Here is a 13968-nt window from a genome sequence, read left to right as displayed (position 1 = left end):
AAGTAGTTTGATAGTGAAGACGGTGCTTAAGTCTAACTAAACACCAAAACAAAACCATTAGGCCCTATTACTTCATTATATTTTATATTATATTTTTGGTTAGATATTGAACTTTATTTCAACATTCTGGATCTGCCATAGCATTCTAATTAGATTTCTCAATTATTTACTTCGTAGTGGTTTTGCTTGGTGTTTAGTAGAACTTTGCATTGTTTTCGTCACATACAACCTCATGCACCTTTTTAACATTACTTGTGTATGAAACACTACAAAGCATTTTGTTCTGTTAATCATTTAATAAAAATTAAGATACATTTTCACTGTTACACAAATAATGGTTCTGATTTTTTATATCTTTTCTGCATTCAGTTTTTTTATGCGTATAAAAATAATAAATATATATACCAGCATAAAAATGTACAAATGATGAAATAATATGAAAGCTGTTTTAAACAGAGGTTCTATTTAAATGCAGTGTTGTTGATGCTCTTTGATAATATCCAAATGTCAGACCTCTAGCATAGGAAACCAAACTCTATCATACCAATATACAGTATAGTTCTTTATAATGAATTAAGAGAGAATGAAATATTTTGTATAAATGCATCATGAAATTATACCGTATATGTATTAATTCATTTATTTAAATTTTATATTGGTCAGAGATTTCAGTTGATACTAGTTAAAACTTATTGATAATAAATATCATCTGTAAGGAATAATGAAATGGGACAATTTGTTAATCTTCACTGTTCTTTGCATTATTTTGCAATTCTGTGGTTACCACAATTTCTTTTTTCTCTTAAAAAGAAATGTTTTTAAACTTTAGATTCGCTTTTGTTTCCTCCAAGTTTGTGTTCATTTGTTGATTTAAAAAATAAATCCCTCTTATCACTGCACTGTCTGTTGACCCTAGTACTTACCCATTGATGTCTGCTTTATTGGTATAGTTCAAATGTGGTGTTAATAGCACATATTTACAAAACCTTGTTTTATTTTTGGGGTATGATATCGTTTTTATTTTGGGTGGTCATTTTTACTATTGTGATTTATCAACATTATCTTTATCAAAATTATCTTTATCAACATAATCTTTATCAACATAATCTTTATCATTACATTATCATCATCAACATTATCTTTATCAACATAATCTTTATCAACATTATCTTTATCATTACATTATCATCATCAACATAATCTTTATCAACATTATCTTTATCAACATAATCTTTATCAACATAATCTTTATCAACATAATCTTTATCAACATTATCTTTATCAACATAATCTTTATCAACATAATCTTTATCATTACATTATCATCATCAACATTATCTTTATCAATGTTATCTTTATCAACATCCATTATTACCCACAACATTGATATTCAGCAACATTATTCTGCTTCCTCCCCCACACCCCTGCCACTCTAACCTGCAAATAAAAAATTAAAACAACCTTGAGTGGATAACATGATTACATTTTTTTTTATTAGCAATCATCGAAGAAATGCTCTTATGAAGAAAAAAACCAAGGAGGCAGAGATTGCTGAACGTGAAAAAATGAACGTAACGGCGGTGTAACTCTATAGATAAGTAACAACCCAGTATAATAACAGTATGACCTATGTTACACATATGGTGAGATGTACTTGGCCCTACACATGAAGAGAGAGGTATGACGTAATAACAGTAATAGAGGGAGTAATTTGGATATGCTCGCAGACTAAACGACGAGTGTGCGATATTCAACAAACTTACTGAAATATCAAATTGGTACTTGGTACGCAGACTAACGCAAAGTGTGCGGTTTTCAACAACCTATTTGCCAAATTTTTTGTTTTATTGAAAACTACAATGAGCAGTTTTGTTATTGATCTTCACATAACATACAGTATGTGTATTGGTAGATGAGCAAATCAATTATTTATAATGAAATAGTCAAAACGTATATTGCGGTTTTATTCAATTAATTTCGTATCAATCTTGTAAGCCATACAAATCAAGGCAAGAAAAGGTTATCGGTAAACTTTATAAAATGGAGCAATCCGATTGGTCAATCTTCATAATATGCAGATCTGCGAAATATACACCGCCCTCCTCGAATAATGGGAGAATGTTTGGTATAAAACATGGTATGGATTGGCTTTGTGAAACCGTACTAGTTATATCAGTACAGTATGTTAAATGGAACAAATGCAGACTTTTTTGGAAATTGTATGCATGAAAACATAATATATTGTATACATATTGCAGTAAAAAGTTTTATTGCCAATTCGTGCTGCACAAACCTAGCTTTTGAATTCAAACTTTTTTCTTTTTTATATTCATTTGTATCTTTTTCACTCTATTTTTATTCGGAAATACAATTTAATTCTATTTTTTCATCTTTCAAGCACAATTAAAATTCTTGTATTTTATTATATTATTATAGATATTTATGTGTTCTCATATTATATAGTGTAAATTATTCCTTCTCATATATAAATCTTTATTTTATATACAACTCACTGTAAACTAACATTTTTTAAACACATATATATATTTAGTATAGTAATTTTAATACTGTTTAAATGTATACATTTCTGCAAAGTCTTTCAATATAAATGTTGAGGCTTTATTATTTTTGTATTCCAGTTGTATAATGTTATATAGTATAACATTAAGCTAAATTATATTTGGTCAAGAGAGAAGTATAAGAGAGGATGGACGTAATATACACGGTTTTAAGCTCTGTCTACACTATCAAACTATCATCACATTTGTTTGTCACATAAAGTTTGATACTATAGACAGAGCTTAATACTAAGCATTTGTCCACACTAGAACGTACACGCAACTCCGATAACTTTTAACCAATCGTAATCGGCCGATTATCTATCGCTTGTGATTGGTCAATTACTTGTGTTGCAAAAAGAGTGTGGTTGATTATTGAATTGTGGAGGAAGGGTGGGAAGGTAAATCTAAGTTGAAATAATTTAATATTTGTTTTATAAAATTTACTTATATGTTGTAATATATACCGTTCGTATACATTTATATTTATGTATATTATTTAAAATAAACTATACATTATCTCAACGTCTTCCTTTTTTTTTTTAATTGAAAAAGACATTTTACCAGGTTCAAAGTTTTTTCAATTACTGCTGTATCAAATTGTAACGATTTATTTGGGATTGCCCAAAGCTTTCTCGTGCCCCTATTATCGTGTTTATCTTTAAACCACTGATACCAGCAATGATAAGTGTGATATTATTATCCGGAGTTATTAAAAGTTGCCAAAATACGACGCATGATGGTGGTAGGCTTACTGGTGCGTTGCAGACACAAGCAACGCGCACGCGCACTTCACTGGTCACCACGCGTCAGTACATCGTTACAGCCAACCGTTGTGGCAGGATATTTTATTTACATGTCATAAACTTGATAACTACAATCTTGCGAGTTAAGGTGGATATGTATCAGTCCACTGACCGATTCAAAATCCCCTGTTACCACCACCACGTAACATATACATATTACAACAATGGAGAAATAAGCTGCATTTTACACCATCCACTATTTATACTAATAGTTGTGGTGTTGATACATCGGATGCGGATGTTATGGCTTCAGAGCAACAACTATCTATTACACAGGAGCAACGAGTAACAATATATACAGATTTGTCAGAGACCCTGAAAGTACTAAATTTTGATTTTTTTTACTTAGACTTAGGCCGCCTAATTATTAAATTCTCTTTGTATTTGTTAAAACCTATTGTTAATTTCTTTCATACTACACAATTAAATATTTAAGATGATATTCACGACAATTAGCAATTACTTTACGTTACTTTACGCGCGTGTGTGTACACGCACAAGATAATCACTCTTTTGTACGCCGCCTTTTAATTATTTTCTACTGATTGCTTCCAGGTAGATGGCCACTAGAAAGAAATCCTTAGAAGAACTAATATTTAAAGTGCATATCTTGTATTGTTTTTTCTACTTGCTTATTTCAGTCATCACCATTATTTATTGTTTGTTTTATCTCGAAGTATAAATGTATATACAGTATTTTGCAATATGTTGTGTGAAAAAAAAAAACAAGAAGAACGAAATGTAGTTAATGTGTTATGATTTCCATGTTTGGTGTTGGAATTAATTCTACTGACTCTGAAACACATTTTCACCAACTAAAATGCAACACTACACTACAGTATCGTTTTCAATACCATATAAGTATAGGAACAAACGAAAGGAAAGATTAAAAGATCATTAATATGCTTAATTTTGTTTCAGTGCTATATCGAAACTAAAAAAAGTGTACAGTATAACGTAATATATTTATTTAGACATTTTTATGTTTAGAAAATGTATATTTAGGATTTAGAAATGATGCACTTGCAAAAATGTAAGTGAGTTGACCAATCACAATTCGGTTGATCGTATTTGGTCAAAGATAGACACAAACTGTATGAGCAGATACAAAACTAGCTTTATCATATTCGGACATGCGTATTGGAGTTATAACGATAATCACAAGACTGCTACCTGTGCTATGTACAGACGACTGAAGGGTAATCGATGGTTTAGGTCTTCAAATGCAGAGAAAAGTCTGTTCTGATAAAGATCAAGGAATGGTCGACTACCAACCCCTAAACGCCCCATCCAGTGGACGATTAGTAACCGTCGAACCTGCAATATCATGTTATTTCTTAGCACTAGGTTTTATTATAGGTCTACAGTCGGAATATATCCAGGCAAGGGTTGCTAGAATCCACAATTACACTCTTCCGAATAACGCTGGCAATGGAACTTGTTTGACGAATAAATCAAGTGAGGAGTACATTTTACAGCAGGAGATCCAGGCTGAATCATCAAGATGGTTGATGTATTGTACGGTCGCCAATCTGTTGCCATCCCTGTTTATGATTGTTATCATCGGGGCTCTGAGCGACTCCGTTGGCAGACGATTTTCTATACTGCTTCCATTATTTGGCCAACTTCAGACTCTATGTATGTGGATCGCTACCGTGTTGTTTGATCTACCTTTAGAGTACCTCATTGGGGCAATGTTTCTTCAAGGGCTAACGGGAGGTCCCGGGCTTTTTATCGCTTCATGTTTCACATATATTTCCGATGTTACCTCGCATAAAAGCAGGACTTTGCGTATTGTTATTGGAGAATGTGTTTTGATGTCATCATCTGGTATTGCCCAAATTTTTGCTGGGTATGTTCTCGATAAATATAATTTTGTCATCGCTTTTGCTGTCGCAGCTGCGATATCATTAGCTGCAATCATTTACATGTCTTTGCCATGTTTGTCGCCTGAAACAGTGGACCGCGTAGTCGACAATAGTCCAAGAAGTTTCAAAAGTAGACTTGTAGCTTCATTGCGAGGAATCAAGAACATAACAGTAAACACAAGTTCACAGTATAGAATCGCATTCTATCTTATTATGTTTATGGTGTTTACGTTTTCAATATCTGCGACAGGGGCGTTACTATTACCAATTCATTTTCTTGATGAACCATTTTGTTTTTCGTACTTGCTGTCTGGTTACTACACAACTACACTAATCTTCACACCTGGGATAGGTTAGTATCTTTTGGTTCCTAAAACTAATTTTATAATAAAATAAAATCATAGAAAAGGTCTAATACCGCAAAGTTCACTTTTGAAATACGTTGTTATATGTTACTTATAGTCTCTAGGTCATTGTTTTTTAATTAGAACTTTCTCAATTTCCACGTTAAATCGTTTATCTGAAGTAGTGAGAACACTTTTCTACCGTATGCACATTCAATATGCCTATATTTTTTATGTTTTATTTTATTTTTATCTTATAATACATCTCCTATTTATTCATTTGTTAATTGTTTAGGTCTGCTGTTGAGTGCTTTGATATTGAAGCGATTTATGGATGACTATTGTCTCCTTCATCTTGGTGTGATGTCATGTATGGCATTCCTTATCGCGAGTGCGCTTGCTCAGACGGCAACTCTTGCATTTGTTGGTAAGATTTACTCAATTGTTGCACTTGTCTGTGTTGTTTGAAAAGACTATTTATTGTATACATTTTGATATTGTAATGTTATATCAAACATTTGATATTTTGTTTTGACTGCAGGAGCTGGTCTTGGGATTTTCAAGGCAATATTCGCTCCTGCTTGCCGCTCATTTGCATCTAAAATGTCGTCTGCTGAAGAACAAGGTAAGTATTAATATTTTCCAGAAATGTTTCAGTTTCAGTTTTATTTCACACAATATAATTATACATTTGTATTTATAAATAATTATAAAACCTACGCAATGAAACTGTTGTGTGTACACAATAGAATGGTCGCAATTAAAAACATAAATAACCAAGGAAGAGTGAACTTATTTAACTCTTCCCTGATATGATCAGAACTGTTAATTTGTTCTTTCCGTTAGGTGCAGTATACGGGTGTCTAGGTTTTACAGAATCCCTCGGTATGTTTCTCTGTTCACTTATTTTAAACAACATTTATTCGGCCACAGTGGACAGTATGCCTACTTTTGTCTTCTGGCTTTGTGCTGGTTCCTGCTCCTTGCCTCTTCTGGCAATTGGGTAAGTTAAATGTTTTAAATATTGGTAGGCCTACGCGATCGCGGTTTCTTCATCCATGGTGAAAACTTGATTTAATTTGGGCGTGATTATTCTAGAAAAAAATGACAGAGATGCTTATTATTATTATACTCCACTGACGTAATCCAGTGACATCCCACATGCACTTATTCAGACAAGCACACTTCCAGTGTTTATTAAGCTGTTTAACGATGTTATTTTTTTATTCAGGTATTTGCAATATAAAAGCAGAGTTAAGAATGTGAAGACAATAGCTTGTTGCTCATCAGAACGTAACGTGCCCGGTATTAACGAATGTGCTCCAATAAATTAGTTGCATTTATTTGTTTAATAAGTTTAAACAGTTTAGAGCTTACCTCATTTAAGTGTGTGATTATTTTAGGAAAAAGGTAATAATTTTGTAAACGCTTTTAAACTTTAGAGTGCCAAATCACATATTCTAGTGGATGTCTACATGAAGAAGATGTTGGGTTTGAAACTTTTTAAATTATAGTTCAAAGTTTCATAACCATACAACATGCCATTATTGGACAAAATGTGTCATTAGACTCTAGAAAAATGTATGTTTTGAACAATTTGACACTAAAAATAATTTCATATGTACAATATTTTCAAAGTTATACGATTTTATGTAACGTAAATTTCAAAGGTCAATAATTTTTTATTTTATTTTATTTAATCGAAATATTTTGTGTCTCAATACAATTAGTGGTTGCAATGATAAATCAAGGTCAAAGGTCAATAATGTTAGAATCTGCCATTTTCTGCCAAAAACTTGCCATTAGACTGGATATAAATGTGTATTTTCTGAACAATTTGAGCCCTAATTTGTATCTCTCCGATTAGTGGTTGCCGAGATCTGATAAATCAAGGTCAAAGGTCAATAATGTTAGAATTAGCACTTCCATTCATTTTTGGACAAACATTAAAGATGTATTGTCCCTTTGACTAGTTCAAAAAAAATAAACATAAAATATTTCGAAAAAAGGTGGGTCATTTTGAAGTATCATAATAGTAATTAACTTTCACCAAAAATTAACCCAAAAAAAATCATTTAACTGAAATACAGACGTTTTTCTGTTCAAAAAAAACTTTGACTTCCAGTCAAAACATATCTTATAATGCAACGCGCTTGTTTGGCTACTTTGTATGCATAATCATAAAACTTCCTCGCGATCTGTGTGAAAACACCTTCTCAACCGTGACGAGTTGTAAACAATCCTAATTAGCATCATGCATAATGCATACTTGTTGTTTGAAATCTTTGTTTACTTTCGCTCGCGGCGATTTTCCAGACAAAATGTAATCAAATTAATTTACCTGTTAAATACGTAAATTGTTGTTTTTTGCTCGAATTTTCGACTTAAAGTGAATAACTTAATATTACTTTGATATGGCCAATTTAAATTTAGAATATTTTGACCTTCATTTTTTTGTGTTTCAAGGGACAATACATCTTTAAAGTGAATATAAAAAGAAATATTCTAAAGATGTTGACACTATAAATAAGTATTTGTGATTAGCGATTTCCAAGATATAGAGTACGTTATTATTTTACACAAATGGCTCTGAGATGTACTTGGCCTTACACATGAAGAGAAAGGTATGACGTAATAACAGTTATAGAGGGAGTAAGTTGGATATGCTCGCAGACTAAACAACTGAGTGTGCGATATTCAACAAACTTACTGAAATATCAAATTGGTACTTGGAGGAATACATACGCAGACTAACGCAAAGTGTGCGGTTTTCATCAACTTATTTGCCAATTTTTTAACAGTTTTGTTGTAAGAACGTACACGCAACTACAGTGTAACATTTAACCAATCGTAAGCGGCGGATTATCTATCACTTGTGATTGGTCAATTACTTGTGTCGCAAAAACGAGTGTAGCGGTTGATTGAATTTAAATGGGTGGGGAAGTAAATCTAAGTTGAACTAATTTAATATTTGTTTTACAAAATTTACTTACATATTGTAATATATACCGCTTATATACATGAATATTTATGTGTATTATTTTAAATATTACTATTATCTCAACGACTTGAAAAAGACATTTTTACTGGGTTCAAAGTTTCCTCTATTACTAATGTAACAATTGTAATTGAGTATTAAAGATTGATTTGGGGTTCCCCGAAGTTGTTTCGTGCCCCTGTTATCGTGTTTATCTTAAAACCACTGATAACAGCTTATTGTATTCGAAATGATAAGTGTGATATCCGGAGCTATTAAAAGTTGCCAAAATACGACTCATGCCGCCGGCAGGCCTACTAATAATAATTGTAGACACATGCAACGCGCACGCACACGTACTTCACTGGTCACCACGCGTCAGCACATCGTTACAGCAGCCAATCATCGTGGCAGAATATTTGTATTTACAGGTCATAAACTTGATAAATAATCTTGCGAATCTTGAGTTGGATATGTATGGTTAAAGTCCACTGATTAAAGTCGATTCAAAATCCCCTGTTACCACGTAACATAGACATAATTATTACAACCATGGAGAAATAAGCTGCACAGCTACAGCCATTCAATATTGATACTAATATTTATTAATGTGCTCTACGTATCCGGTAATATTTATTAGTTTTGAATAAATAGTGCTCCAAGTTCAAGAATCCCAAAGGACCGCGTGTTCATCAGTTCGCTCATAATGTGATCGTGTGTTTTGCTCTATATGGTGGATATGAATAACTGATTTTTTGTTTGTCAAATCGGCGCAAGTTTTTAGTATACTGTACAAGACTATTCGGTACAATGACTGTTGTTAAACCATTGCTGCTGCTTTTCACACTAAGCATGCTAGCCGTATGTTGTGTTGGTGATACATCGGATGCGGATGTTATGGCTGCAACAACTAGCTATACACCAACGAGTAACAATATATATACAGATTCAACGACAGAGACCCCGAACGTACTACATTTTTATTTTTTTAAAGATTTAGGCTTGTTAATTAATCATTCTCAAACAGTATTTGTATTTTTAAAATTTTATTTTTTTTACTATTAGGCTCTATGTATTAAATTAGAAGTTACAATTATTCATTCTTTCATACTAAACAATTATTATTCATGTCGTCAGCAGCGTCACTTGACGCGCGCGTATGTACACGCACAAGATAACTCTCTTGTACGCCGCCTTTTAATTTCAAATAATTGCTTTCAGGTAGATGACCACTGGAAAGACATCCTTGCAATCACGGTGGGAAGTTTCTTGGTTGCTGTTTTCATCTTAGTTTTAATTTTGGATTTCAGATGTCGGAAAGTTGATAACAGAGAACAGACAATGAAGGATTAGAAAATAAAAAACTATCGGTATTAGTTACCGCATACATTTGCTTACTCAAGACTTACAGTTTTACACCGATCGAAGTTTTCCTGTTTTTCGCCATTAGAAAAAGCATATGGGTTAAAAGGCCATAGAAATAGGAAGAACGAATGTCGTTAATGTTATGATTTGTATGTTTGGTGTTGGAAATTCATTCTACAAACTCTCTAGAACACTTTTTCACCAACAAAACCAAATCTAGGCATTTTTAAAGACGATTGTACGTTTTTAATTATATGTAATTTTTTACTTTCTACGGACCAGAGTTTCCGAAAAAAAAAGATTGAATGAATGAATACCCCATTAAGTACGAACTAACGAAAGAAGGAAAGTCTAAAAGATCATTAATATGCTTAATTAATTTGTTTCAATACTACAACGAAACTAAATAAAAATGTTACACAGAATATAATTATTGATTTAATCTCTTAATTTATAGACATTGATAGGCATTTTTATGTTAGAAAATATATATTTATGATTTATAAGTCATGCACTTGCAAATAATGCAAGTAGAGTTGACCAATCACCATTCGGTTGATCGTATTTGGTCAAAGACAGACGCACAAACTGTATGAGCAGATACAAAACTAACTTAGCTTTTAATGATTTTATTTAAGAAAATACTGACCTATGACTAATATATGACCTCCATAGAATTACAGTAAATTTCGTATTATCGTACTTATTTGATTGTTGTGTGTACGTACCGGAACCATATCATATTCAGTCATGCGGATCGGAGAAATGTATTATGACGATATTAATCACAAGACTACTGCAGCTGTATAGCGACTGTAGGCTAATCGATAGTTTAGTTTTCCGAATGTAGAGAAAGAAGCCTGTTATCAATATTGCTGACTTTTTGATTGAATAAGCGTTTATGAAGTGTTGAGATAAAGATCAGGGAATGGTCGACTACCAACCCCTAAACGCCCCATCCAGTGGACGATTACTAACCGTCGAACCCGCAATATCATGTTATTTCTTAGCACAAGGTTTTATTATAGGTCTACAGTCGGAATATATCCAGGCATGGGTTGCTAGAATCCACAATTACACTCTTCCGAATAACGCTGACAATGGAACTTGTTTGACGAATAAATCAAGCGAAGAGTACATTTTACAGCAGGAGATCCAGGCTGAATCATCAAGATGGTTGATGTATTTTACGGTCTCCAATATGTTGCCATCCCTGTTTATGACTGTTATCATCGGAGCTCTGAGCGACTCCGTTGGCAGCAGACGATTTGCTATTCTGCTTCCATCATTTGGCCAACTTCAGACCCTATGTGTGTGGATAGCTACTGTGTTCTTTGATCTACCTTTAGAGTACCTCATTGGGGCAATGTTTCTTCAAGGCCTTACGGGAGGTTCCGCGCTTTTTATTGCTTCATGTTTCACATATATTTCCGATGTTACCTCGCATAAAAGCAGGACTATGCGTATTGTTATTGGAGAATGTGTTTTGGTATCATCGTCTGGTATTGCCCAAATTTTTGCTGGGTATGTTCTCGATAAATATAATTATTTCATCGCTTTTGCTGTCGCAGCTGCGATATCAATATGTGCAATCGTTTACATGTCTTTGCCATGTTTACCTCCTGAAACAGTGGGCCGCGTAGTCGACAATAGTCCAAGCAGTTTCAAAAGTAGACTTGTAGCTTCATTGAGAGGAATCAAGAACATAACAGTAAACAAAAGTTCAGAGTATAGAATTACGTTCTATTTGATGAACTTTATTATGTTTATGGTGTTTACGTTTTCAATAGCTGCGACAGTTGTGTCATTATTAACGATTCATTTTCTTGACGAACCATTTTGTTTTTCGTATTTGCTGTCTGGTTACTATACAACTACACTGCTCTTCACACCGGGAATAGGTTAGTATCTCTGGTAACTTGGCTGTTGGTTACTTGTAATAAAATAAAGACAAGTTCTAATACGACATTGTTCACTTCCGCGTTATTAAATTTTAGTACAGATATAGTCTCTAGGCCATTATTTTTTAATTGGAACTTTCCCAATTTCCATATTAAATCATTTACGTGACACAGAAACTGTAGGCCTATACTGCCATAGTACTGTAGTAAGAACACGTTTTTACCGTTTGCTTATTCTCTGCTTGTGGCACTTACTGGTAAAAACCTGTTTGAACAACCTCAATCATTCTTACGTTACATTCACACCTCTTTCGTTCCACGGAACGGTTTTCATTTCGTAAAAACATTAAATGAACATTTTTATCTATGATGTAACACTATTCTTTTTTTTTTTAAATCGTTAGGTCTGCTATTGAGTGCTTTAATTTTGAAGCAATTTATGGATGACTATTGTCTCCTTCATCTGAGCGTGATTTCATCTATGGCATTCCTTATCGCGAGTGCGCTTGCTCAGACAGCAACTCTTGCATTTGTTGGTAAGATTTACCCAATTGTTGCACCATTCTGAAATTACTTTATTTATCTAATTTTTTATTTTGATATAATATTGTTATATAAATTTGATAATTTGTTTTGCAGGAGCTGGTGTGGGAATTTTCAAGTCAATATTCGCTCCTGCTTGCCGCTCATATGTATCTAAAATGTCGTCTGCTGAAGAACAAGGTAAGTATTAATAATTTCCCGAACTGGGACGCACGTAGGCCTAGTGTTTGCCGCAAGTAATTTGACCATCCGTAATTTCTCTTGCGTTGTGACGCATTTTCGTCCTTGCGTTGCGTCGTAATTGGAACTGGGAACGAAATTTGTACAAATAGGATGGTCGCAATGAAATACATAAATAAAATATGTCAACTGTTCGTTTCTTCTTTCCGGTAGGTGCAGTATACGGGTGTCTAGGTTTTACAGAATCCCTCGGTATGTTTCTCTGTCCACTTATTTTAAACAACATTTATTCGGCCACAGTAGACAGTATGCCTACTTTTGTCTTCTGGCTTTGTGCTGGTTCCTGCTCCTTGCCTCTTCTGGCAATTGGGTAAGTTAAATGTTTTAAATATTAGTAGGTCTTCGCAATCGTGGTTTCTTCCTCCATGTTGAACACTTGATTTAATTTGGGTGGGATTATTCTAGAAAAAAATTGTACTGAGATGCCAATTAATTACACTCCACTGACGTAATCATAATCCACTGACATCCCACATGCACTTATTAAGAGGAGCACACTTCTTTGTTTATTAAGCATTTTGTTGAACTATTTAAAATCATGGTATTTTTTTATTTAGGTATTTGCAATATAAAAACAGAGTTAATAATATGAAGACAATAGCTTGCTGCTCATCAGACGTGCCCGATAATAACGAATATGCTCCAGTAAACTAGTTGAATTTATTTTATTTTTTTTATAAGTTTATGTATTAGCCTACCTCATTTAAGTGTGTGATTATTTAAGAAAAATCTGGTAAAGTGCTAATAGAATAATATCTATATGACTCACTTCACCGACACCTGCTGTTTTTCAGACAAGGAGACTTTTATGATAATCTAGTATGATAAAAATCGTGGGCTTTAAAATATTATTATATAAAAACAATAGATTGTTTACTCTGAGATTGTAGATTTAGGTAAAAAGAAACATTTCAGCACACATGGCGTGTCATACATATGTTTGAAATAATCAAAGGAATACTAACAACATAAAAAGACAATAATTTACTAAAGATTTAGGGCAATTATAGATTTGCTGATCATCATTGTTTTTGTCAAGGGATTGTGTTGTATTTAAAAGCAATGGGCCTACACAATATTAATATTAAAATAAATATTTGTATTATAATGGTGTTTTTTTTACGTGGACAATAGCATATTTTGATTTGTTTTACAGTATATGAGGTCATAATATATAATGTACATATTAATATGTGATATGTATCGTTTATAAAAAATAATTTGATGTGATATTTATGGAAACATAATCATATGCTTCTTTGGATTGCCGTTGCCGTTTATATCAATAGAATAATAATATCATAATAATCATAATATCATATGGTGACAGATGGGTAGAGCTATTTTCTATAGTATTGTTATATCA

The 13968-nt window shown here is 32.9% G+C and overlaps 3 protein-coding genes across 6 annotated transcripts in view; all 3 read left to right on the top strand.

Annotated features, from left to right (window-relative positions):
- LOC140055711 (thrombospondin type-1 domain-containing protein 7A-like) overlaps nucleotides 1-3083 on the top strand; it is a 39008-nt gene extending 35925 nt beyond the window's left edge. For all 3 annotated transcript variants that reach the window (XM_072101087.1, XM_072101086.1, XM_072101088.1), the window contains one exon: nucleotides 1499-3083. In XM_072101087.1, coding sequence (XP_071957188.1) covers nucleotides 1499-1586 — 88 coding nt within the window. In that variant the 3' untranslated portion in view covers nucleotides 1587-3083. The remainder of the gene's footprint in view (nucleotides 1-1498) is intronic.
- Nucleotides 3084-4340: 1257 nt separating this feature from the next.
- LOC140054551 (lysosomal proton-coupled steroid conjugate and bile acid symporter SLC46A3-like) lies at nucleotides 4341-7158 on the top strand. The gene is made up of 5 exons (XM_072099583.1): nucleotides 4341-5584; nucleotides 5872-6003; nucleotides 6118-6201; nucleotides 6423-6579; nucleotides 6808-7158. Exons 1-5 carry the CDS (start codon nucleotides 4588-4590, stop codon nucleotides 6908-6910), a joined length of 1473 nt encoding a protein of 490 aa, XP_071955684.1. The 5' UTR covers nucleotides 4341-4587; the 3' UTR covers nucleotides 6911-7158.
- Nucleotides 7159-8670: 1512 nt separating this feature from the next.
- On the top strand, nucleotides 8671-13754 carry LOC140055042 (lysosomal proton-coupled steroid conjugate and bile acid symporter SLC46A3-like). 2 transcript variants are annotated; one of them, XM_072100206.1, is made up of 6 exons: nucleotides 8671-9522; nucleotides 9775-11819; nucleotides 12224-12355; nucleotides 12459-12542; nucleotides 12756-12912; nucleotides 13160-13754. In XM_072100206.1, exons 2-6 carry the CDS (start codon nucleotides 10847-10849, stop codon nucleotides 13254-13256), a joined length of 1443 nt encoding a protein of 480 aa, XP_071956307.1. In that variant the 5' UTR covers nucleotides 8671-9522; nucleotides 9775-10846; the 3' UTR covers nucleotides 13257-13754. The 2 variants fall into 2 exon arrangements, with proteins under 2 accessions (XP_071956307.1, XP_071956308.1); XM_072100207.1 differs by having other exon boundaries at nucleotides 9510-9522; nucleotides 9779-11819.
- The last annotated feature ends 214 nt before the right edge of the window (nucleotides 13755-13968 follow it).

The sequence above is a fragment of the Antedon mediterranea genome, chromosome 7 (assembly GCF_964355755.1).
Source record: "Antedon mediterranea chromosome 7, ecAntMedi1.1, whole genome shotgun sequence".
Lineage (NCBI taxonomy): Eukaryota > Metazoa > Echinodermata > Crinoidea > Comatulida > Antedonidae > Antedon > Antedon mediterranea.
This window is presented reverse-complemented; position numbering and strand designations above follow the sequence as displayed.